Genomic DNA, 25810 nt, shown 5'->3' on the forward strand with positions numbered 1-25810 from the left:
CACCCCAGTATCCTTGCCAGGAAAACCCCATGGATAAGCTATGATCCATGGAATCACAAATATTCAGACACGAATGGAAGGTCCCTTTCAGGCCTAATATTTAATTTTCTTTTTCTTTCTTATTTAGAAAACACTTTTTATTCACTCATTTTCAAAGAATTCTTAGTTCCAAATTCTTTCCCTCCCTCCAGGCCCTTCCTTTGAGGAAGCAAGCAGTACATGTGAAGTCATGTAAAATACATTGCCAGTAACATCTAATTTTCTAAGTTCTTTTCCAGCCTTGACATTCCTCATTTTTAGACTTTTTCCAGCTCTTACATTGCCTTAATGCATCATCTATAAAATGAAGGGGTTGGACTCAGTGGCTTCTATGGTCCTTTTTAACCCTAAGTCTATGATCTTAGAATTATGATAATAATTCTGATCATTGTGCTGATAAAATCAACACTACACGTACATCGAGTGGGCAATGGAGACAGCTCTTTTTCTCTAGAACTTGGTAATGGTTACTAATAGCCACTTTGGGTGTTACAAGTACTCTTGAATCTTTTGACTAGATTGGTGCCAGACTAGGGAGGAGATCATGTTTGTAGTAGATTTCTTATATGCTATATTTATCTACTATACATATGGTACACATATATACGAGATATAAAATATACATACACATATAATTATATACTTAGCAAATCAATCACTTAATCATTAAACATTCATTAATTGCCTACTATGTCCCAGGCATTGTGCTCGTTCCTGAGGATACAAAAAGAAGCAAAGGATGACCATCTAACGGAGGAGACAACTTTCAAAGAAAAATAGAGGCATGCAATAGAACACGCAATTAAGTGGCTGATATAATATCACCCTGTAGCAAGGGGGATGTCTGAATTGAAATCCCCCTTGTTGCCCCTGGCAACCACTGTACTTGGCAAGAACTGTTCCCATTCAATTCGGTATTTTCTTGGAGTATTGCCCTACAACCGGGGATTTTACATTATTTAACTTTTAATTAATTAACTTAATTAAAAGTAAAAATATTAATAACAAGATTATACTTGAAAATGTTTTAAACTCATTTCCCTTTTCCAGAATATTCCTGAGTGGAACCAATACTTTTATAGCCATTTTATAGCCAAAGAAAGAGGAGAGGAAAAAGATCAAGTGATGTGTCCCACAGCACACACTTTGTGAGCCCTCGGATATAGCTTGAATTGGGCAGGACCTCTGACGTCCAGGCTCTCTTGGTTTTTGGATTGGTAGCTTGAATTAGATAGGAGAATGTCATTAAGATAAAAAAATCTGATCTGTAAATAAATCAAGCGTCTGGAAAATGACAAGTACTCTATGAGAGGCAATGGGTTTGGTGGGGAGTACCAGTTTTTAGATTCAGAAGTACTGAGTGTAGGGGGCAGCTGGGTGGCTCAGTGCATTGAGAGCTAGATCTAGAGATGACAGGTCCTGGGTTCAAATATGGCCTCAGACACTTCCTAGCTGTGTGAATCTGGGCAAGTCACTTGACCCCCATGGCCTAGCCCTTACCACTCTTCTGCCTTGGAGCCAATACACAGTATTGATTCTAAGGCAGAAGGTGAGGGTTTAATAAAAAAAAAAAGTACTGAGTGTGAATCTTGGACCTATCCCGTTCCTGCTTTCCCAGGCTCCATACATTTTATTTTACTTTCTTCCAAGCACTCTATATTCTGGGGACACTAATTAGGCTACTCATTCTTTAAACATGACATCATTACATCTCTGTCTTTTATTTTTTTTTAACTCTTAGCTTCTGTGTCTAAGGCAGAAGATAAGGGCTGAGCAATTGGGATTAAGTGACTTGCCCAGGGTCACATAGCTAGGAAGTGTCTGAGGTCAGATTTGGACCCCAAACCCCATCTCCAGGCCTAGCATTCCATCCACTAAGCCACCTAGTTCTCTTTTCCCAGGCAGTCTCCCCTGTTTGGAATGCTCTTCCCTCCTTCCTCCCCCTCTCAGGGCTTCCCTTAGCAATCACCCTCATTTACACCCTATATATCTTACACGAACAGCTTTTACTTGTCTAGTCTATTAGAATGTAAGTTCCTCGAGTGCAGGGAGAGTGTTTTTGCCTTTATATCCCAGGCGCTTGGCCATTGTCTGGCACCAAGTGTTTCATAAATGTTTGTTGACTGACTTGTTCACAAGGTAAATGGTAGTGGGTTCTAGAAGCAGAACCAGGTATTCTGGGTTAAAGAAACAAGTTGAATTCAGCTCAGCTTACCTCCCCCAAGCATTGCACTAGCCTAAGATTTAGCAATAGAGATTTAGTGCCCGAGAACAAACAAGTCTTGACTTCATCTGTGGCACAGTGGAAAGAATTCTGGATGGAGTCCGAGGGTCTAGGTTAACATTCTGGCTGGTTCACTTCATGGAATGCCACACACTTGAAACTGTTCTTGAATATAATTTTTACTCAGTCAGAGCAGAAATGTCAAACACATAACCCAGGGGGCTGATGTGGCCCATGACAATCCCAAGAGCCCCTGAACCAGGTTAAAATGTAATTGGGAAATATTTAAAAACATAAAAAAAAATTCAGTAAGACAGAAAAAAAAAAGTTCTTGAATAAGTTTCTTTCTCCATCCCGTCCCTGAGCTTGGCCACAACTTTCATCCCCATTTTATATTTAGAGGACAAAACGCCTCTGACCCAAGCCAATGCACACACAGTGCACAAACTCCTAGGCAGAATGAATTGAGGAGGGACCCCAGGTGACCTCAGTCTCTACTGGTTTTTGGAAGGTCATCTTGGAAAAGTCATTTCCTCTCACAGGGTCTCAGAGTCTCCAACTACAAAATGAAGATGTTATTCCAGATAAGTTAGCATTTATTTATGTGCTAGGCACTGTGTTAAGCACTTTACAAGTATTAACTCTTTTGATCCTTCCAACAACCCTGGGAGGTCAATTCTATTATTATCACCTCCATTTTATTGTTATGGAAGCTGAGGCAGGAAGAGGTTAAGTGGCTTGTCCAGGGTCCAGACTCCATGCCCAGCATTCTGCCCATTGTACTCCAGTTGCCTCAGCTAAGCTCTAAAGGCCCTTCCAGACTTAAATCCAGGAACGCAGGAGCAGCTAGGTAGTTCTTCGGTTTGAGAATTATGTCTCCAGATGGAAGGTCCTGGGTTCAAATATGGCCTCAGACTTTTCCTAGCTTTGTGACAAGTCCCTTAACCCCCATAGCTGAGCCTTACTGCTCTTGTGCCTTGGAACTTATACACAGTATTGATTCCAAGATGAAAGATATGGGTTAAAAAAAATGGACAAATCCAGGAACGCTTGGAAATTCAGAGAAACTATGACTATTAATCCAGACAAGAAACATTCCAAACAGGTGAATATTTAGATTGTCTGAGAATGAGACTAGTACAGGCCTTCCCTGGCCCAACCCCTTTGGTACTGGATTTTAGCACTGCCCTTGCAATGAACGTGCTTGGTACACCTCAGCGCACTCCAGCAGTCCTCTTGGGAACTGTGGAATTATTGTAGGAGTTTCGTGAACTCATCAATAAGCAAGCCTATCTCCTATAGCCTCAATAAACACTTGGTATATATGTTACTATTTTCCAAATGTATACGGATGATGTGATGATTAAATGCCAACCCCTTTAAAAGGGCTTTTGAATTTCCAGCTTTTGGCCATTGCTCAAAGAATACAAATAGTATTCTTATCCTGCAGATTGGGGCACTCCATGAAATGTGTTTGTTGTTCTGAAGGGGTCCTTCTACACAAAATGGGTGGAAACCATTCATTTCTCTAAACGTGAGCCGCTGTTAGACTTCATCCCCCCAACCATTCTCAGTTGACAGCATAGCTAAGGCCTCAGGAGTAAATGGCCAACAATGGCTGCTACAAAGCGGGTGATTAGGTTGGTCAGCAGGGGCTGGGGAGACCAAAGGGGAGAGCTGCAAAAGTGAATGAAGCCGAAGCAAGGGAAACGATTCCATCTGGACCCAAATGACTCCTCCAACCATTTCATTGCTACTCTATCCCAAGTGTCATGCTCTAGGCAGGCACCTTCTCTTGAATCAAGAGGCTTACTCTTGCCCCCAGGTCTTTGCTGCCAGTTCTCCCTGCTATCTTTCAAGGCCAGTCCAATGCCCACCTTCTCTATAGCTCAGTAATGAAATCAAATGTTTTAAACTGCAAGAGGCCTTAGAAGTCATTTCCTCCAAATGAGGCTCAGGAAAAGGAAATGAGCTGCCCAAGGTCACATAGGCAATAAATGAAGCACAGGTGACATTTGAACTCAGGGTCTTAGACACTAAATCCATTCAAATTCTAAATTCTCTCACTATCTTCCCAATGTGATTGAAAGATTCTTGAGAGCAGCCCCTCTTATATGGAGCTAATGCTTTAAAAATGTAATTACATTCAAATTCATCAATCATATGAAGGGAACAAAGTTATTTATTGTTATACAGTTTTGTTAAATAAATAGTGGTGTAATTTACTGTATTGAGAAGCACATTTTCGATTTACAAGATGTTAACAAAAGTCCAAGTCCAAGGTTTCTTACAGAATAATGCCAAGTACTCCGCACTGTTTGTCCGTGGCTCAGATTAAAATAGTCCCCTTTTACTTCTGAAGGAATGTAGCTAAAGACAATGCCAAATACTGACTGGAGCATATGACAGAATTACTTGGTAGTTCTACATTTTACTAATCGACAATGGTAAGGCTGACTTTACCTATAGCAGTATTTCACTGTGTGCATAATGAAAATGCCTCCCTCCATGAGTTATCTTTTCACCATATTATATAAAGAACAAGTATGCCATATGCTCATTCTCTCTTTCGAAGAAATAATGCTCGATTACATTTCATTCATATATATTCCATAGTAGTAATCAAAGTTTGAAGGAGGAATAAGTAAAAATCTTGAGGATTAAAAAAAGGCATCCTTTGGCTTCTGAAAGGGGAAATGATTTTGACAAATCACAATACACTCACACACATACACACATACACGAGGATTTGGCAAGAGTCACATATGCAGCATTTTCTGCCAGTTTTGTTTTTACTGAAATGTTTTTTAGTACTTACAAGGGAGTAAGATCTGATCTTAGAAATGTCAATTAATAAAAATGGAAATCTAGTATTAAGGCCAACTCCGTTTCCTAAAATCATGAATAACATCTGAGGATCTCTTTATCCACCCATATAATTTTGCCATTTTTTTTCCTGTTCTTTACTCCAATTTCACAAAAAGCTACCATAGCAACAGTTCTGATGCTATAGGAGATTAGGACTTCAGGAGCTCAAATCAAAGGGATTGCATTTTCAAAAGCAAATAAGTTGTTTTTAAAGGAGCAAAAACAAAAAAAGTTTAGGTAATAAATTTAGAAAAAGCATCTGGAGACAAAGTTTTCCATGATACCATTCATCTATCTGAAAAGTAAACTCTTAAGTCAAATCAGTTAATTACATAAAAGGAAATAGCTGAGGAAGCAGCCTTAAAAGACAAAATAAGTGGAAATTATTTTAGAGGAAAAACAGCAGACTTCCCAACTAGAGGTGTGCTGAGGTATATTCTGAACAGAACCAATTTTAACTGTTAGGATCCAGGTTAGAAGGGATCTCAGAGCCCTCACAAAATCAGAGAGGTAGAGATGGAAGAGACCTCATGCCATCTAGTTCAATGCTTGGGACAGTTTATTAGAAGGCCTTTGTCCTAGATCACAAAATTAGTTGAGAGGTCCTGGGGCTTTAGGGTCCTAGCCTGGAGCTCTTTCCTCTTAGACTATATCTAGCTATCATTTACTGACATCCTTCCCTTGGGGGGAGGTGGGAATAGATATCTATGTAGTTCTAACAGACAATTAATTGCTCTGATTGAACATCCAGACACTACCTCCCTGTACATGTTTATTTCACTCTTGGAAACTCCTAATTGCTAGAAGGTAATTTCTTGAATTCCAATTAAGTTATATATTTTTTTCTAGGCCATTTGAGGGTGGTAGTGACACTATAAACTCTCTAACTCTTTAGTATTTACCTTTTCTAACTTCATAGGGTAAAGTCAAACCTTCTTATTGTTTTTGCTTCTTTGTATATTTGTATTTTATCTTTTCTCTATTTAACTTTAAACATATGGACCCTCTGGAAAAAAGATTAATATACTCATCACATTAGTTTTTTTTTACATGCCTTCAAACTAATTCTTATGTAAAAACAAAAATGGTCAAAACAGTTCTGTCAATTCCTTTTAGCCTTGACCTGTAGCATATTCTAGTTTCTAAAAAACAAAGTTTGATATGGTGATTCCCCCCCCCCCCCCCCCGCCCCCTTTTTGAAACAAACAAACAAACCCACCAGGAACAGATTCATTTAAAATATCCCACTTGTGGTATTCTTGGCATCTGAGTGCAGATTAAGTTCATTGATATAACTCTCTTTTGTGTCCAGAAATTTTTATATTTGTTCCTCACATGAAATAGGTTTATTTCATGGCTGTAGAGAGGTAGCACGGTGTAATGGAAAGAACACTGGACAAGGAGTTCAGAGGTCAGATTGGAGTCCCAACTCTGCTATACTTAATAACTCTGTGTGAGCGTGGGTAAATCACACAATCTCTCCAAGAGCCTATTTCTTCGTTTACAGATTGAAGGTCCTGTTAACAGCTCAGCTGACCTCACAGGTGCCTGTAAGTTTCAAATAAGATAATGAATACAGAGGGCTCTATAACCATAATACCCTATATAGAAAGCTATTCTTTATGGAATGAAAAAGCTGAGAGCCGAGGAAAGGGAAGAAGAGGGAAATAACATCTGCAAAAACATGGTGTGTGGTCAAGATTACTGGATTTGGGGTCCAAGGAACTGTGTTTGCCACTTAATACCCATGTGACCTTTGGCAAATAGCTTATCCTTCCGAGCCCTCAGTTTCCTCATTTGTAAAAATGAGGGTTTGGACTAGAGGAATTTCCTAAGGTCCTCTCCAGGTCTAAATCTATGACCCTAAGAGGTCATAGACTAAAGCATGCTTCTTGAATATGATGGTCCAAATGATTTTTTACTGGTTAGAGTAAAATACCGAATGCTATAAAGTGAACCCTTTTCAAAGATCATTAGGTTCAGTCAACTGTTACAAGTTTTCTCAACGTAGTAAGAGGAGACTGACAATAGGAAAGTACATTGAACACTGTACAAAATAAGTACTAGAAAAAGGAACAATAAATGCAATGGTGCTATAAAGTTTCCCATCCCTTTTGTAAGATTTTGTTAGAAACCACCAAACTGATAAAAAAGATACATTCATTTTCTCGTTCAGATTTATGATCTGAAGTTTTTGCTCTAAATACAAAAGCAATGGCAATTATTTTGAAGAAATTTGTTAGAATTATTTGGATGATCATGCAAGTGAGGAATGCTTAATGTTTTTCAAAAACCAGAAAGAGACTGCATCAAATCCTAGCACAATGCCATGTTGTCTCCAACTGTTTCTGGATTTTAGAGCTTTCTGGTTGATTGCTATAATGCTGTGCTCTAAGCTGAGTTCTTGGGACACAATCCTTGTTTCTGCCCACAACTTTAAGAGTAGTTTTATTCCCACTGTGACTTTTTGAGTAAATATTGCTTTAAGTAGTATAGTCTTCTATCCCAAACATGCTCAACTGCTCTAACTGAGATGCCCAATTTGCATAAGTAGTTGTGTGGGGTAGTGGCTTGGTACTAGGGTATCCATAGTAGATTTTCACACCTCGTTCTAAGACTATATTTTATAGTATGGACTCAAAATTCCCCAAAACATTCATTAAAGGATAAGATTTGTTGTTTTTGGAAAGATAGTTCATAAGTCTTAAAAAGTATTCTCTCAAGATTATAAAAGGTTAGTTAAAATCATTTAATAGGAACAATCTTGGACAAGCAGAAATAGCTTTGATTTTGAAGGTTAGAGCAACATACAACTGGGAAAGAATCCACAGGGATAACTAGACTTGACAGTCTGTATCTCCTCTAGAGATCTTTGTTTTAAAAAGACAACTGCTTAGACACATTGCCTCTTTGAAGCCACATGCCATTTCTTAAAACTGCTGCCTTTCCACACAAGGTATGAGATATTATTCTATTTACATTTAAAAATATTTCTTTTTTCCTCTTCAGTGTAGTGGAAATGCCCATAAATCAGTCAGTGGAATCCCTCCCTAACATAGGTGTAGAACAGCTTTATTGATCTCTGGATTTGTCCAATCATTTCGGATGTCGTCCAGGTGGTTATCAAAATCCACAAGGGTTTCATAAGACCTGCTGTCCAAGAGAGATGCTGAGATTCTCTGGGCTTCTGGCCAGTCTTCACAATAGTCACTACAAGGTCAAACAATTTGGAATTAATAGTCTTTTCAAAATGAAAATAAACTTCATTGACTCTTTCAGTTAAGGGGCATGGGGAAAAACAGCTACAAGCAAAACATTACAAAAAATACACAGGATATTCCACAGAAACAGGGCTGCAGAAAAGTTAAACCCTTCTTCTGAAAAGCTTATTGTAAAGAATAGTAAACAAATATTAAAGAGATACTACATGGATGATTTAAAGAATGAGCTGACAAATTTTAAGTGAAAATGTTGATTTAAGATCAGACTCCACCAGAAACAGGGACTACTAAATGATCCAGAGACAGCCCTGAGAGTGCAAAGTGACTTAGAAAACCACAAATTAACATTATGCAGGATTTATCATATTTAAAAAATTTCATTAACTATTTCCCAATGACATTTTATTCTGGTTTGGGCTGTACTTGGAACTGTTCTGGGCTATGTGATGCTCCTAATTAAGATGACTGTTGAAAAGAAATCGCTCAACCAATGATGAGTGAAAAAACCCAAATGATAATAGTGAGCAAAAGAGACTCCTCAGAAGTGTTGAAATGAGAAGGCTAAAGCTACAAACACTATCTTATATCAATAATGTCAGAAGATTTTGTAAATGGAAACAGGAGGATGATATGTGGGTGGGAGAGTATAAAAAACCCACCTACATTCCAGTAGCTCCTCACATTTATAGACTGCTTTCAGGTTTACAAAGCATTTTCTATGAAACAAATCTGGAAGGCAGGTAGGGTAGGTATTACAGCCTGGGGGAATGCAAGACATGAAATAATGTGAAGTGGCTCTCATTAAGTAGCTAGTTAGTGCTGGTGTCAGAAATGAGACTTGACCCAAGATCTTCGATCAGAGCTCTTTCCAATACATTTTTCTCATTCTGGGAATTAGGAAACCTTGAAATTTATATGGACAGAGTGGAAAACATGCTGAATCATACCATACAGTCTAAAAATAACTTATAAATAAAGTAACATCAAGAACTCACTAGTGTGGATCTCTGCACCTCCATTTGTTTTCATGATGCTCATACACATGAATGGTAGGTTCTATGCACTCCATTGTAAACTTTGTGTTGTCTACCTAAGGTACAAGAATAAAAATACTATTGTGAACAAACATTCAGAACTGGGTATCTAGAAAGTAGCTGTCGTCTTTCGATAAATCTTCTGCTATCTCTTAATATCTCATAAAGTGGCAGTGTAAACAATGACTGAAGGCAAAAATATTCCTCCTAAAAGATGCTGATGCTGAGTATCTGACATGTGGACGTGCAACATAATCCTTCCCAAGATAAACTGTCTACTAGGCAGAAAATATTTACATGAATGAAAGCATTTTTTTGGGATGAGGATTTCTGTTACTATGTTATTTCTATGTTATTGTCAAGCACAGCAATTCTCCTTTAAAATCAGAACTGCCAAACAAGTCTCTTGATGAAGTCTGGTTATTCTGGTGATGTTTGCTTTGTCACAGGTTTCCCCAAATCATGCCTTCTTTTGCCTTTCCTGGGCAACACACTATATTGCCTGTTCTCTTTTGGAGGATTTTTCTGTCTAGAGAGAACTTCCACTGCTCTTGGTAATACAACTTCATGGTAGGAAAAGATGAGGAATCTGGTGTTTAAGTGAAGAAAAACTATTGAAATTGCCTTCAGAAAAGAGAAGTGGGGCCTTGTGCCAAACAACAAAGCTAGATGTAAACCAAAGGTTTAATATTAACCCCATTAACTCCAGGGAAAAAAAAAGATAATCAAATGTTTTATACCATGATGAGCGCGGTGTCATTGAAGCCCTCAGCGATTCTGGAAGCTACCTTCTCAGCAACCTGATTTGGACTAGAGAAGAAAAACCAAATCATTTCTAGTTAGTGTGTGCTATGGCTGTTAAAAACTGACATGACAATAAAAATAGGAATTGAAATAGGCTAGTAAAAGCATGAGTAAAATATTTTTGACCTGAGCCAAATTTTAAAAATTGTATTCATTTACTTTTGGGAAATGGAAAAGAAAAATTGAATCTGAGAGACACTTCTGAGGGAGAGCCAGCAGTGCTGGGATGATAAAGAGAAGGACAGCAATCTCAAACAATTCCAAGGTTTCAGGGCTGAGGGAATGCAAACTATAGGGGAAGTGTGAAAGGAACTTAAAAAAAATGGGAGGAGGATAAGCAAAGTGATAATGAGGTCAATTTTCATGTTAGATTTTAAGTGTTGCTGGGACATCCCAGAGTTGATGATAATACATAGGCTCATTCATTCAATACACATTTACTAAGCATTTAATATATATGTAGTGTACTCCTGGAAAAATGGGACCATGGATCTAGAAAGCGGGTAAAAGATCACATTTGGTCATTTATATTTAAAAGTCATCAAAGTAGCTTGGTGGAGCAGTAGTTGTACAGCTCTAGACCTAAACTCAGGAAGACTTGAATTCCAATCCAGCCCCAGATACTCACAAACTGTATGGCCTTGGCCAAGTCACTCAACATCTATCTGCCTCAGTTTCCTCATCTGCAAAATGGGATCACAGCCCCTATCTCTTAAGGTTGTTGTGAAGATAAAATGAGTTAATAGTTATAAAGTACTTTGCAAATCTTAAAGCACTACCTAATACTAGTTATTATTAGTATTAATATTAGTAGTATTAGAAGTAGTAGTAACAGTAGTATTGTCAAATAGTGAAAATGGGATGAACTCTAGCAGGGAATAAGGATCAAGACAAAAAAGCAGGTAAAAGGTTTTTAGATAGAAAAGAGAGAAGAGCAATCTAAAAAGTCTGTGAGAGAACAGTGACAGAGATCAGCTGAAAGCTAAGACATGGCATCCATGGAAAAAAGGGGTAGTTTAAACAGTTTTCAAGTGGTTGTATTGGTCACTAGGAGCAAATGCTTTTTAATAGGAGAAAATATTTTTAATAACATTTTTTGGGATTATTTTGCCTCCCTTAAATTATCTATTTCAAGGTAACCATTTAGAATAAAAATGTATAAATCTCTGAAGTACTTTTCCATACTTTGTTAGTTTTTATAAATTAAAAGCTCAGGGACAAATTATTGGTATAATCTAAACTATTAATGAACCAATAACCCCATCTTAATCACTCGTATAGGGTGTTTCAATTCCAGACCTTTGAAACTGAAGCATGTTATTAGCTTTTACCTTCATGGGAAAAATTTGAATTAAACATATTAATTTAGAAAAAAGTTAATTCTACTCAATCTGACGGGGGGTGGGGTGGGGGGGACGTTGATGATGATGACAACTTTATCCATTGTTACTGGATATACAAACTTCATTAGCAATGGTGTGGGGTAAAGTTCTTGACTTTGCCTTTCATGCCAAGCTTAAAGAAAGAAACAAGGAACAACTAGGAGATGTGCTTACAAAGAAAGCAGCAGAACCCCCCTGCTCCCCACAAATGTCCAACAGATTAAGAGCCCCCAAATTCTCTCAATTAAAAAAATAAAACAACATATATATTTTTTGGACCCATTTAAGGGATGACATCCTTTCAGAGTGCTCTGTTCCAAAGTATACTTAGCTTACAATAGAGAACAGAAAAGAGGTGTACTGGGAGAAACTTTCTGCTCCAAGTTCATGGGTTGACTAAAATGCATTTCCTAACCATGAGACACTCATGTTAAAATCCAATACAAAAGAGGATTCCAAAGTCAAATATAAATTACTTTTAGGAATTCTTTTTAATTGTCCATGTGACCAGCATTAATGTAAATAACTGAGAACTCAACTGTTTTATTGATTAAAAGAAAAATCTTTGATAATACAGATTTCACATCTTGGAACTACCAAAAACTCCCAAAGAATTTATCAAGAATTAGTCCTCCTAAATGATGTTTCTTGGTAGATTACAAAGTATTAACAAAGATTTTGCATGGTCATACCTGGCGTCTTTTATACGTTCATTAGCTTGATAATAACCAGCAATCACATAGCTATTATCTTTGCACCATGAATCAATCTGAAAGAGGAAAAAAAAAGGAGAAAAATATCAGTGACTTGTTTTCCTGGAAACATTATACCTCAAAATTGCAAATAATCCTTAGCTACTACTCTCCCCTAGCTTTAGCTTAAGTCTTCTTGTTCTGCTCACCAAAAGTAAATAAAGGTAGAACCACATTCAGTACTCCAGAAAGAAGGGTTTAGCTTGCTTTTCACTACATTCATGATCAATTGTGGAGTATGATAGTGCTTCCTCCCACTCTTAGCACAGGACCTCCTGAAAGAGCCAGAAGAGGCAGAACTAGAGAAGAGAATTAATTACAACTTCTCATTCCAGCATTAGATGCTGTATCAAAATTTACAGAACTTCTTTGTACATAGTTATGGGAAGTTGGAGATGAAATAAGAGACAAAGTCCTAATTGTCAAGAAGGTAAGAGGACATTTAAGAGTGTTGTAGAGATGGGAACAGCCACAGAAACATATAAAGCCAATCCTTTTTTGTCTGCTTTAACAGAAAGGAATAGCAGAATCAATGATAAGGAAAATGTAATGTGTAATTATTTCCCCTCACTAAAACAAATTTTATTTTTGGCATCATTCCATTACCACATACTTCACAGTGGACATCAATTTTGCTGTATTGAAATTCTAATATAGTGCTAGAAATCAACTCTGATTTTGTAGGAGTTCTAGATTAAACAGAACTGCTATTTTTGCCAATGGGCAGTGAAATATAGTTAAAAGTGGAAGTGTTATTTTAAAATGACCTTTGTTCTCTTCCTTCAGATTTCTGAATCCTGTTTTGGGTTCCATGACTAAAATCACCTCCAGGGAGGCTAAATGGTTGAAATGGGGGAGGAAGATAAAAGTTGAAAAGTAGTGCTGTTTGTTTGTAAAAACCCTCTAAGATATATATATATATATATATATATATATATATATATATATAAGGTATAGCTAATCTCAGCTGCCTTTTCAGTTATTATTCATATATGAAGAAATTCCTCCCATTAGGAAGGCATATCTTTTGAGCTGTTTTTCAGTGAGTGGTGACAGATTTGCACTAGTCTCTCACTGCTGTCTCCTTTATGACTAACTACATGCAGCACAATAGTTAGTCTATGACTCTAGCACAGTCATTTTCCTTGAACAAGAAATGAGACCCAAACTGCACAGCCTCACCAGAGTATGAGAATGGCAACATTGGGTTAGAACCATGAGAACCATTAGAATCTTGATATCATGATTAAAGAACTCAAAGATCCTAGTTTTTCTTAACACCAATCGTATTTTTCATATTAACAAGTTTATATTAATTTGTATTTACTATTAGTTTATTTGGACCATATCTAAAAATACTCCACTAAATTCTACTTCAATATCTTTTTGTTGCAACTGGCTTCTTAAAGACTAGCAGAATGCTAGCTCTAGCAGATCCTGCCAGTCAGGAAGGCTTCAAGTGTTTCCAATGATGAGATTTCAGTCTATGTCTAAGCAGCAGACTATTTGTCCTCAGAGAGGCTCAGATTAGCCAAAAGTGGATGAACTTTTATTTTTGGTTATAGTACCTATCAAAATTTAACTTATATAGAGTGGCAGTAACTTGCTTTGGAGATAGTGCATATTCTCATAAAATTATAGCTCCTTATTTTCCAAAGCATTCTCTCTTTTTATCATATACAATGTGTTAATCTAATGAGCTCCATAAATTCCTTCTTACTTCAAAGGGTCTGTAATTTCAATGATCTTCACTATTTTAGATCATAATCCCTCATACTTAGCTACTATATACCCCAAGACTCATTATAAAATAAAACCTACACACAAAATATCACTTGATTGTGTTTGTAACGAGGCTCTCTGAATTCCGCTGAAATGGTCATTAGATATCTGACCTGTAGGTCCACTCCCATGGGTCTGTATCTGAAACCTTTCTAGTGTAGTAGGCCTTGCTAGAAATGGTGCTGCACAGGCAGTCTTACATAAGCCAGGGTCACCTTCACATCATGGGGAGGCAATGGGATAAGAAAGACGCTGGAAAAGATAAAAATGGAACAAAGTTCCACTACATGCATGTTTAGGTAGTTTTACTCTATTTGACTATTTTGTTTTAATTCTTAGTGTACATTCGTCTAAAACATACCTCTTCTAAGTCTCAATAATGACATGTGGAACTGAGAATTTAGCTGCAAAGCCAAGCTCTGTTACTCTTAGTAACTCTGCAAAACCCCCTTACCCTCTGGAGATCTCAGTTTCCTCATCTGTAAAGTGAGCGAGTTGAACTAGAGGACCACTAAGATCCCTGCTAGCTCTACATCTATGATACTATGAACTTCCATCCCCTTCTTCCCAAACTTCTGTTTCTGTATTTCTGGTAAGAGCACAATTACTTTTCTAGTAACACAGCTTTCTAACCTTGGAGCCATCCTTGATTCTTCCCTGTTCTTTTCCCCTCCTAATCAACTAGTTGGTAAAACTTGTCAAAATTATTTCTATAATATATTTTGTGTCTATCCTCTCACTCTACTCATACAATCACCATACTAATTGAGGTCCTCCTTGCTTTAAAAATTTTTAATTTAATTTTTCATTATTTTTTATTTCATTAAATATTTTCTAATTACATAAAAATCTTTTTAGCATTAATTTTAAAAAAAAACTGAGCTTTGGGGCAGTTAAGTGGCTCAGTGAATTGAGTCAAGCTCAGAGACAGGAGATCCTGGGTTCAAATCAGACCCCAGACACTTCCTAGCTGTGTGACCCTGGGAAAGTCACTTAACCCCCATTGCCTGGCCCTTACCACTCTTCTGCCTTGGAACCAATTCCAAGTCAGAAGGTAAGGGTTAAAAAAAAATTGAGTTCCAAATTCTTTCATTAACTTTCTGTCCTTTGGTACTCCTCAACATTTTTCACATGGAACTAGTATAACAGACTTAACTGTACTTCCCTGCTTTCAATCTCTCCTCTTTAATACCAACAAGTCTTTATTAAGCACTTAATGTGTTCCAAGAAGTGTGTGCTTAACACTGGGGATACGAAGAAAGGCAAACATCATGTCTCCTAAAGTAATCTAAAAGCACTTTCTTGGTTTAGCAGTACCAGAACTTAAATTGTATTATAAAGCAGTGATCATCAAAACAATATGACACAGCCTAAGAGATAGAAGGGTTTATCAATGGAATCGACCTGGGGTAAATGACCTCAGTAAGCGAGTGTCTGATAAATCCAAAGATCGCAGCTTTTGGGGCAAAAACTGCTGGGAAAATTGGAAAAGTGTGGGAAAAATGTTTAGATCAACATCTCATACCTTATACCAAGATAAATTCAAAACGGGTGACTTAAATATAAAGAGAGAAATTACAAGTAAATTAGGAGAACACAGAATAATTATATACATAGAATACCTGTCAGATCTATGGGAAAGGAAAGAACTTAAGATTGAGCAAGAGATAGAGAACATTACAAGATCTAAAATGAATAATTTTGATTATAGTAAATTAAAAAGGTTTTATACAAACAAAACCAAAATTAGAAGGGAAGCAATAAACTGGGAAAAAAATTTTTATAACAAAACTCTGTCAAAGGTAAATTAGACCTTTATATATATATATAATAATAATAATAATATATATATATATATATATAAGGAACTAAGTCAAATGTACAAGAAATCAAGCCATTTCCCAATTGACAAATGGTCAAGGGATATGAATAGGCAGTTTTCAGATGAAGAAATCAAAACTATCAATAATCACATGAAAAAGTGTTCTAAATCCCTCCTGATTAGAGACATGCAAATCAAAACAATTCTGAGGTACTACATTACACCTAGTAGATTAGCCAATATGATAGTAAAGGAAAATAATAAATGTTGGAGGGAATGTGGCAAAATTGGGACACATGCATTGCTGGTGAGTTGTGAATTGATCCAACCATTCTGGAAGGCAATTTGGAATCAAGCCCAAAGGACTTTAAAAGAATGCAGGCCCTTTGATCCAGCTATACCTCTACTAAGTTTGTACCCCAAATCGATTTTTAAAAAGTTGGCACAAAAATATTTATAGCTGTGCTCTTTGTGGGGGCAAAAGACTGGAAAATGAGGGGGTGTCCCTTGATTGGGGAATGGCTGAAAAAATTGTGGTATATAATGGTGATGGAATACTATTGTGCTATAAGGAATGAATTGGAGGATTTCTATAAAAACTGGGAAGATCTCCATGAAATGATGCAAAGTGAAATGAGCAGAACCAGGAGAACATTGTACATAATAACTGAAGTGTTGTGGGACAATCTAATATGATAGACTTTGCTACTTATAGCAGTGCAATGATCCAGGACAATCCAGAGGGACTTAGGAGAAAGAATACTATCCATATCGAGAGAAAGAACTGTGGGAGGGGGCAGTTGGGCAGATCAGAGGTCCTGGGTGCAAGTCTGGCTTCCTAGCTGATACTTCCTAGCTGATACTTCCTAGCTGTGTGACCCTGGGCAAGTTACTTAACCCCCACTGCCTAACCCTTATCACTCTTCTGAACCAATATGCAATATTGATTCTAAGATGGAAGGTAAGGGTTAAAAAAAAGGGAAGAAAGAACTGTGGGGAAAAAAAGCAGAAGAAAAACATGATTTAGCACTTGTTTATAAGGGCATAGTATTTAGGGTTTTGGTTTTAAAAGATTACTGTTACAGAAATGAATAATATGGAAATAGGTATTGAGTGATAATACATGTATAACCCAGTGGAATTGCTTGTCAGCTCTGGGAGAGGAGATAGAAGAAGGAAGGGAGAGAACATGAATCATGTAACCATGGAAAAATACTAAAAAAAAAAGAAAAAGGAAAAAAAGCATCTTCTTTTGCTAAGAGGCCCAGTAGCTTTCTATTGCTTTTCTGCTCTAGTCCAACTGGCCTGCTAGCTGGTCCTTCAAGTCAACACTCCGTCTTCCTCCTGGCAGCTGGACATTCTGCCTCCTAGGCCTAGAACATGGCCTCTCCTTAAAACAATTTCTTAGAATCTTTGTTTTTCCTTAAAGGCTCAGCTTGGGTGCCATCTCCTCTGGAAGGCTTTCTCTTTTGCTCAGTTGTTAATACTCTCTACATACTCCAATTACCTTGTATTTAGTTCTTTGTCTATATCTTGGATTCCTCTAGTTGAATGTAAGTCTTAAGATAGTGAAGAACTGTTTTATTTTTATTTTAGTAGTCCCAAATACCTACATAAATGATCCATGCATTGTGACATAGTTGTCAAATGGGACATAAAGGGGTTTGGTCCAACGTTCTTAGTTTTCATGTTCATGCTGTTCATAATAACATGCATTTGGGCTACACTTCTATGAATCTAAAATTAGAGGGTAATTGACTGTGGATTTCTCACAACAATTTGCCTTCCTCTCAGTTTTTGATATCTAGAAACCAAAACTTCAAATAGCATTCCAAATTTGGAAAAGTTTGAGATGACATATATTCCTTTGCTTTAAATAAAAATAGACACCATTATCTTTTTTCTCAAATTTTATCTTCTATTTAACTACTTTGTATATTTAATATATTTATGTGATACTTTTTTATTTATGACAGAAACCTCTCCTTTTTTTGTTGTATAAATTTTTATATGAACTTGCTATTGCCTCCTTTAGAAAATAAGCTCAAATCAAATAGGGATTACTTCATTCTCTTTATTGGTATCTCCAGTAAGTAGCTCAGAGCAGGAGCATAATAAATATTTGTCAACTGCTAGCTTGATAAACTTGTAATTGCATATGCTGTCTTTCCCATTTAAATGTTTGCCCCTATTTTTGCCTTTCTTTGTATGCCTAACACTTAGCAAGGTGTCTGGCACATACTGGGCACTTAAGAAATATCTACTGATCAAATAATTGACAAATAATTTGTATAATTTTTTTCTTAAATACTTTACCCTTCCCAAAGTCCTACTCTGATGCTTCAGAGTAGCATGGGGGGTTGGATATCAAAGAGTAAAACAGCAGAATGCAAATTATGACAGGTCCTATCAAGTTGGAAAGGATATGTCTATAGACAGGCACAGATTTTGTTGTCTGGCCCTAAAGAATCAGCCTAGCTAAGAATAAAGAAGTTTATTAGACTAGCCACAAGGTGGTAAATTTTTTCTCCACACTCAATATCATTTAGTAAGATATAGAAGTGTTACAATTGATGTTGTTAAGGTAGGAACTACTGAAGAAACCCAGATCCTTTAAATTAGCTTAACACATGCAATTTATGAAATGCCTATTCATGGCTACACACTCAACAAAGTATTTGTAGAATTTGCTACAAGGAATCTGCAAGAAAAACAATCCTGAACAACAAACAGGATGATCACAATCCATATATCATGGTGTAGAAAGTTTTTACAGAACATTACTTTGTAATGGAACTTGGGATAAAGGGGTTTATATTGGTTGAAGCTACTTTGCTGAAGTTTAAATTTCACTACTACATACCTAGGTTATCATAAGATTCTAGCACAGCAAGAGAATTTCAATCTACCCACGACTGTTCCAACATATGGATCATTGCTTGGTGTTTGGAAATCCCTTTGTTATATGGGATTTGACCTTTATATCAAATAATTAGATTGTATTTGGTAAATACATAGGGAAAGGCTGTCTCAAAATATGCTGGGTAGGGAAAACCCACGAGTATAAAAATTTGTTGTGATTAACACATATATGAAAAATCAAGTGACTATCTAAACCCCGTGATAATTGCATAAACATGTACATAATCAACACATTGTAGAGATTATTTTAGCTGAGGGAAAGTCTAGACTAGGGTGGGAAGAGAAAGTAAGAATAGTTTACAAATGTTGTTTAAAGAGGTTTGGAATTACTTTGGAAAGGTCTTTTTGGAGAAGCCAGTTTTGAAGGAGGTAAGGTATTTGCATTCTGTAAAACAGTAAGTAGATAGGATTAACTGGGATAAAGAATAAAAGCTGATGTATAGAAGATGTGCATGTTTAGGCTGGCAGGAATCACTGCATAATTCTGAAAAGCTATAGTGGGTGTCAAGGGAATGAGGAGTTGTGGTGGCACAGCTAGAAGAGCTCTTCCACTCCCTTGAGAGTAAGGTCAAGAGTTACGTTAGAAGGCAAAAGAAGGGAGAAGTTGTCTTGATCTCTGAATCGCTAGGTGTTCACTCTCTCAAGGCACCTACCCAAGGGGAGGGAGCCGTATTATTTACTTGGTTGGTTGCTATAACTCCTTACTCTGTGCGTGAACACTTGAAGATAATACAGGCACAATCTTTCTAACGTTGTTCATTTGATCATTTGTTTCATGAAAATAAGACAGTAAGTGAAACAACGTAACAAAGGCAGTTAGTTCCACAGGAACAAAGTTATAAATAGGAGATACTTGAAATTTAGGCTACAGAAGCTTTTACAGAGATTCAAGAAAGAATATAACAGCAAAATTGGGCTAAGGTGAAGAAAGGAGGCAGAGCTGCCTGATGTTAGAAGAGGGATAGTCTGACCTGGCCTAGGGCAATTGACAGAAAGAACTTATAGCAAGGTCTTGCAAAACTGTTGAACATGATTGCAAAATGGGAAGGGGAAGAGCAGCAATGTTATATACAGACAAAAGAGATGAACAAGTTACCAAGAAGGACACGCAAATATGAAGATATAAGAAATTTTAGATTCACTTCACAAGAATGACTCTGAAAACAGGTGTCTTCTCAAATTTTGGTTTTCTTCCAATTAACTTTCAATTGTAGGGGGATGAGGCTTTGCTCTTGTATTTTTTCTGTGGACACTGGCTCATGTTCAGTTTTAGCTTTTTCCCTGTTACCAGAAAAGCCTTTAAAGAGTTTACTGTGCCTGAAGAAGCACACAATTAAGAAAGAAACCACCACTCCATCACTTGGTAATATAACATCCTCCCTTCCAATCAGTGAAGCATAAGATATTTACATTTCTTCAAGATTTATACTACAATGTCTGATTTGACATATAGGGTCACAGACTCTGGAACTGGGAGGAACACTTCACTGGTCACTAGTCTAACTTTTTCTTTTACAGATGAACAAAATGAAGTCCAGAGTAGCTAAATAAGTGCTTTGCCTTAGGTGATAAAGGTAGTAAATGACTAGTGAGGTAATGAAAGGAGAGGAGGGTAAAGGTAGTATAAAGGGAATGAAGTAATGGGCCTGGAGTTAGGAAGACCCAAGTTCAAATCCCTCCTCAGACACTTCCTAGCTGTGTGACCCTGAGCAAGTCACTTGACCTCTGAATACCTGACAAAAGGATCCAATGGAGAAGGAAATGGCAAAACTACTCCAGTATCCTTCCCAAGAAAACCCCATGAATAGCTATGGTTCAAAGAGTCATGAAGACTCTGACATGACTCAACAACAAAAGGGATAGTAGTGCTCAAAGCAAATGGTTCCTATCAGGCAGAGCAAATTGAAAGATCACTTAAATAAATGAAAGGGAGGAAAGTTAAGAGGCTAGGACATATTGGACTCATAGCAGGTAGACCTTACCAGCAGAGCACACTGAAAGTGAATGAAGGTCAGAAAAGGAGCAAGAGGCTAAGGTGAGAGGCAGAGGGGGTAAAAGATGACCAAGGGGCCAGATTGGGGAGCAGAATAGAAAAAAATTAAGGACTACACTGAATTCAGGCCAAGAGGCATTTGAGCAGATTAGCACCGTAGAAGCATACAGATTTAGTGGCATGGACACGTATACTTAGAAAATCTGCCTGTAAAAATTATATGGGTTTCTGCTACTGGAATATAATATCTGCTCTACCTATCAGATAGAGATCACAGATGTGATAGCACTTTGAAAAGTACAAAATACATAAAATCCAAGGCATTAGAAAATATAATAATGAAATACTTTATAAAAGTATCAAATAATGACCTTTAGTCAGCTAAATATCAAATCAATCTCTTCCATTTAGCAGAAATAATAACAATATTAAACTCTATAAATAGAAGAAAAGCCATGAGAATAATCCTTCATTTGTAGAGGTTATCATGGATTTAGATATTTTATTAAAATTCTATCTTACACTGTTGCTTTACAGCTAAAGCTAAATTGTTGTCCAATTATAAACTTCTAGGTTTTAGGTCACTGTGTTTTTCATTGCCTTTAGGCTAAAATTTCAGCATTTAAGCTAAAATTCAAAAATACACATTTATTTATTTATTTATTTATTTATTATTTAAGTGCTTTACTTAAAAAAAGTTATTTTTTTTATTCTGAACTTAAACACCAGATAAAGTGGGAATACCCACATACATAGTAGAAACAGTTTGGTGTGTGTGTGAGAGAAATTGCTCATACAGCTTGCATAGCATATATTCTGACTAATGGTATTGTAAGGGAGTGAATGCAGATGATAAAATACAGGAATAATTACTCAAGGAAACGAAAATCTCATACACATTGCTTTGGATATTGCTAAATGATCTAGTTGCATGATGGCTTGAGTGAGGGCTTTGGGAGTCAGAAAGTCCTGAATTAATCCTACTTCACATATGTATAATCTGTTGACCCATGACAAGTAATTTAACTGTTTCAGCTTCAATTTTCTCACCTGGGAAACAAGGATAATCTCACAGGGTTACTGTCTATACAAAGCATTTTGCAAACCTTGAAATACAGAACTACATATAAATGTCAGCTACTATTATTACTGGCAAGTTGATTTAGTTTCAAAATAGTAATGAGGACAAATGAGCAAAGGGACAGTTGAAAAAATAGAGTGCTTCAGTTAGCACATTTCTTTTTCTTTCTTTTTTTTAAACCCTTACCATCTGTCTTGGAATTAATACTGTGTATTGGCTCCAAGAAAGAAGGGCTAGGCAATGGGGGGGGGGGGGGTCAAGTGACTTGCCCAGGGTCACACAGCTGAGAAGTGTCTGAGGCCAGATTTGAACCAGGATCTCCCATCTCTAGGCCTGGCTCTCAATTCACTGAGCTACCCAGTTGTCCCCTTAAATTTAACCTTTACACTAGGCAATGGGGGTCAAGTGACTTGCCCAGGGTCACACAGCTGGGAAGTGTCTGAGTCCAGATTTGAACCTAGGACCCCTGTCTCTAGACCTGGCTCTCAATCCACTGAGCCACCCAGCTGCCCCAGTTAGCACATTTCTTTAAGATGTATATAAAAATATTTTATAAACATGATTTATTCTCACAACTTTTTTTTTTTGTAGAGAAAAATAGGACAGTAGAATCATAGATCTAGAGCCAGAAGGGACCTCAGAGGTCATCTAGTCTAGCCCCCTCATTTTACAGATGACAGAACTCAGACCCTAAGAGCTTCAGTGACTTACCCAGGGTCCAATGATCTATTATTGCAGGTTGTCCAATGCTATACTCAGAAATCTTAGAATTCCTAATTCTCAAGCATTAGCAAGTCTTTATCCTTACCTTCTATCTTGGAATCAATACCTAGGTCACACAGCTAGGAAGAGTCACATTTGAACCCAGGACCTCCTGTCTCGCAATCCATCGAGTCACCTAGCTGGCCCCAGAATTATCAATTCTTTAATACTAGAGAACATACTAAAAAAGACAAGCATTGATGGTGTAGCATTACTCCAATAGCTGTTCAGAAATATGAAGTCACCTTAAGACTTATTTGTGGGGGCATCTGGGTAGCTCAGTGAATTGAAAGCCAGGTCTAGAGATGGGAACTCCTAGGTTCAAATCTGGCCTCAGACGCTTCCTAGGTGTGTGACCCTGGGCAAGTCATTTAACCCTCATTGCCTAGCCCTTACTGTTCTTCTGCCTTGGAACCAATGCACAGTATTGATTCCAAGATGGAAGGTAAGGGTTTAAAAAAAAAAAGACTTATTTGTTCTTGGCCCTAAAGCTTTTCTTAACTACTCAAAATTTTTTGCCAGGGATTCCTTCTGATATGATACATAACTGGATAACTCAGAAATACATTCATTTTCCTTGGAGGGGTATAAGCAAAAAGGAGGGAATTCATGACAAATTTGCAACTTTAACCTTAAAACAATAAAATTTAATAAACCCAATAAAGCTTTTATTATACTGTTACCAAAAATTCCTCTGGTGAAACAGGTCTTAAGAGGCCAACTCTCTTTCTCTACACTATGTCACCATGCCTCTCAGAAATTACTTTCTAATATTTATCTATGACCTTTTTCTAAATATTGCAAATATGAAAATTAGCTGGAAGAGTCCTATTCCAACCAATGAGAGAATGACTCTAATAAATAACAAAATTGGGGCTAGGAGAAAGGAAGTGATTTGCACAACCTCCTAGGGCCAGTAATGGGTGCAGGTCAGAATCTAAATCTACAGTCTGGAGCTACTTCCCACTCACTACTCTACACAATCAACCTTAAACTCTATGATGGATTTTGGAGAGCTTTAAAAAACAAGTCTCGAAACATGACAATTCTGAGAACTATTAAATAAACTTTTAAGTCAGTGATAATTAATAATTAAATATTTAAAACATAATCCAACTCTTGGGATGGTTTAGTGTCATATATAGACAATTATCCAATCAGCAAGTGTAGTATGTTCCAAAGAAGAGGTAGGAGACCAATGCTCCTCTCCTACCCCATAATTTTAAGAAATTCTTTTTGGTCTTCATTAATTATTAATTTGGACAGTTTGAGGCCAGGAAGGTACCCTCAGGTTAAGAAGTTATTTAGTTTAAAGAGTGATTCCAATTATTAAAAAGCATAAGCCATAATCTTCCTACAAAATACTTTTTCAATTATTTTGATTTTCCTACCTGCTTCCTAAGACGTCTTATTTTTAAAAGTATTGCCATGCTTATGGGATTCTAGTTTTTATAAGAGTGTGGGAGTAGTGAACTCTAGTGTAATTTCTATCAGGCAAAATGTTCACAGTAAATTCTATTTATTGCTTAAATAGTCCTAACTTCTCTATCTCCATATGATTTGAAAGACTGCCAAAAAGTGATGGAGATCTCAAAGGCCTTCTAAGAGGTTTCCAACCTTTTCAAGTATGAGGGCTATTTTTAACATAAAAAATTTTAAGGAAAACACACAAACTTAAGTAGAGTTAAACAAAGATCAAAATGGTACAGCCGGGTGTGCATATACATTCAATGACCTGCTATAATTCCAAGACTACTAATCTAGTTCAACCTCTCTCTGGAATGGAATGCCACATGCAACATCCCGAATGAATGGCCATTCAGCCTTGCTAACTGAGAGGGAGCTCTCTATGTACAGAGGGGGCTCATTTCATTTCTGAACAGTTCTCATTTTGAGGGAATATCGGTTCTTTAGAGAGTAGGGTAAAATTATGGAAATACCATGCCGCACTTCGACTCAGAAAGTCTCTATCACTTAACCACAGACCCTAGGCAAGTTATTTCATCTCAAAACGCCGTTTCCCCCATTTTAGTTCCCATGACATTCTGTGCTTCCCTGCAAAGCCCATCCCTTTGTCCTGGTTGCTTATCATTATAGTTATTAAATGAAAAAGCAAAAAAGTAACTAGACATAAGGACTCGGGGTTCAAGTTCTGACTCCGCCACACTCCTGCTGTGTCACTCAACTCTTCAGTGATCTGGGCAACACTCTAAGACCCTAAATTGCCAAGGAAGCGCTGACCTTTAGCACCAGTGCCTGGCACGTAGTAAGCCCAAAACAATTTTATTTTTATATGATATTGATTACGGTAATATTAATAAATGTTCCGTGCTTTGACCCGTATGGGTAGAGTGAGGTGGGAGTTCGAAATAACGAAGGAATCTCTGCTCCAGTCCTAATCTACTATCATTTGAAGGGCTTTTCACTTTTAAAAGCACCAAGACAGAAGACAAACCGGAGGACTTCTCTTCCAGCTACGAGAAATACTTGCATATATGGGGTTACCTGGAGGGATTAGAGTTTAGGTACAAAATCTCGTCCTATGCATACTCCAAGGTGAGCCCCACGAAGCCAAAGAGAGCTTCTCAAGTCCAGGGGAGACCTTGCGAGCCCACCTAAGCCCAGGAGAGCCCTGTAGAGTGCAGACAAGTCCCCTAAGCCAAGGCGAGCCCCGTGAGGTGCAGACGAGCCCTCTAAGCACTGGGGGGATCTCGGAGCCCCCAGAGCCTCAGGCAAGCCTGTGGAGTACTGACGAGCGCTCCTTCCACCCCCACCCGCAGGCTCTTACCAAGGTGAGGGCCACTTCCAGCATGGGGGCCAAGGCCAGGGTGCCATGGAAGAGGGGGATACAGTCCACGAAGAGGGTCTGGTGAGAGCTCAGGCCGCCGTGCGACGGCTGCTCTTTGCGGGGCTTCTGCTTCTCGGCTACAAGGAGTCCGTTGACGGCGCAATGGGGGTATTTGGCCCCGTGCAGCACCATCTTGCAGTAGGCCTGGGTGGTCAGCTTCACGCCGGGCATGGTGAGGCCTGGGCCTCGAGCCCGCGACTCCGGCAGCCGGGTGGCAGCGTCCCAGGCCGGTTTGGCCGGCGGCGAAGTCGACGTTGGTCCGGTCCGGCCCCGTCA

The 25810-nt window shown here is 37.8% G+C and overlaps 1 protein-coding gene across 3 annotated transcripts; it reads right to left on the bottom strand.

Moving 5' to 3' along the window:
- Nucleotides 1-4427: 4427 nt before the first annotated feature.
- EMC8 (ER membrane protein complex subunit 8) lies at nt 4428-25742 on the bottom strand. Of its 3 annotated transcripts, none has more exons than XM_056810403.1 (5): nt 25475-25742; nt 12265-12341; nt 10127-10196; nt 9348-9442; nt 4428-6679 (listed from the first exon to the last, which is right to left on the bottom strand). In XM_056810403.1, coding segments are annotated over exons 1-5 (474 nt in total). In that variant the 5' UTR covers nt 25706-25742; the 3' UTR covers nt 4428-6678. The 3 variants fall into 3 exon arrangements, with proteins under 3 accessions (XP_056666381.1, XP_001365652.1, XP_007477319.1); XM_001365615.3 differs by having other exon boundaries at nt 4428-8341; XM_007477257.2 differs by lacking the exon at nt 9348-9442 and having other exon boundaries at nt 4428-8341.
- Nucleotides 25743-25810: the final 68 nt, after the last annotated feature.

The sequence above is a fragment of the Monodelphis domestica genome, chromosome 1 (assembly GCF_027887165.1).
Source record: "Monodelphis domestica isolate mMonDom1 chromosome 1, mMonDom1.pri, whole genome shotgun sequence".
In the NCBI taxonomy this organism is placed as follows: Eukaryota; Metazoa; Chordata; class Mammalia; order Didelphimorphia; family Didelphidae; genus Monodelphis; species Monodelphis domestica.

Coding starts and splice junctions, on each gene's coding strand:
- EMC8 (XM_001365615.3), bottom strand. CDS start 25,705: ATGCCCGGCGTGAAGCTGACCACCCAGGCCTACTGCAAGATGGTGCTG. Junction 10,197..12,264: donor GAACGTATAAAAGACGCCAG/GTATGACCATGC, acceptor TTTCTTCTCTAG/TCCAAATCAGGTTGCTGAGA. Junction 8,342..9,347: donor AGGTGCAGAGATCCACACTA/GTGAGTTCTTGA, acceptor TTGACCTTGTAG/TGACTATTGTGAAGACTGGC.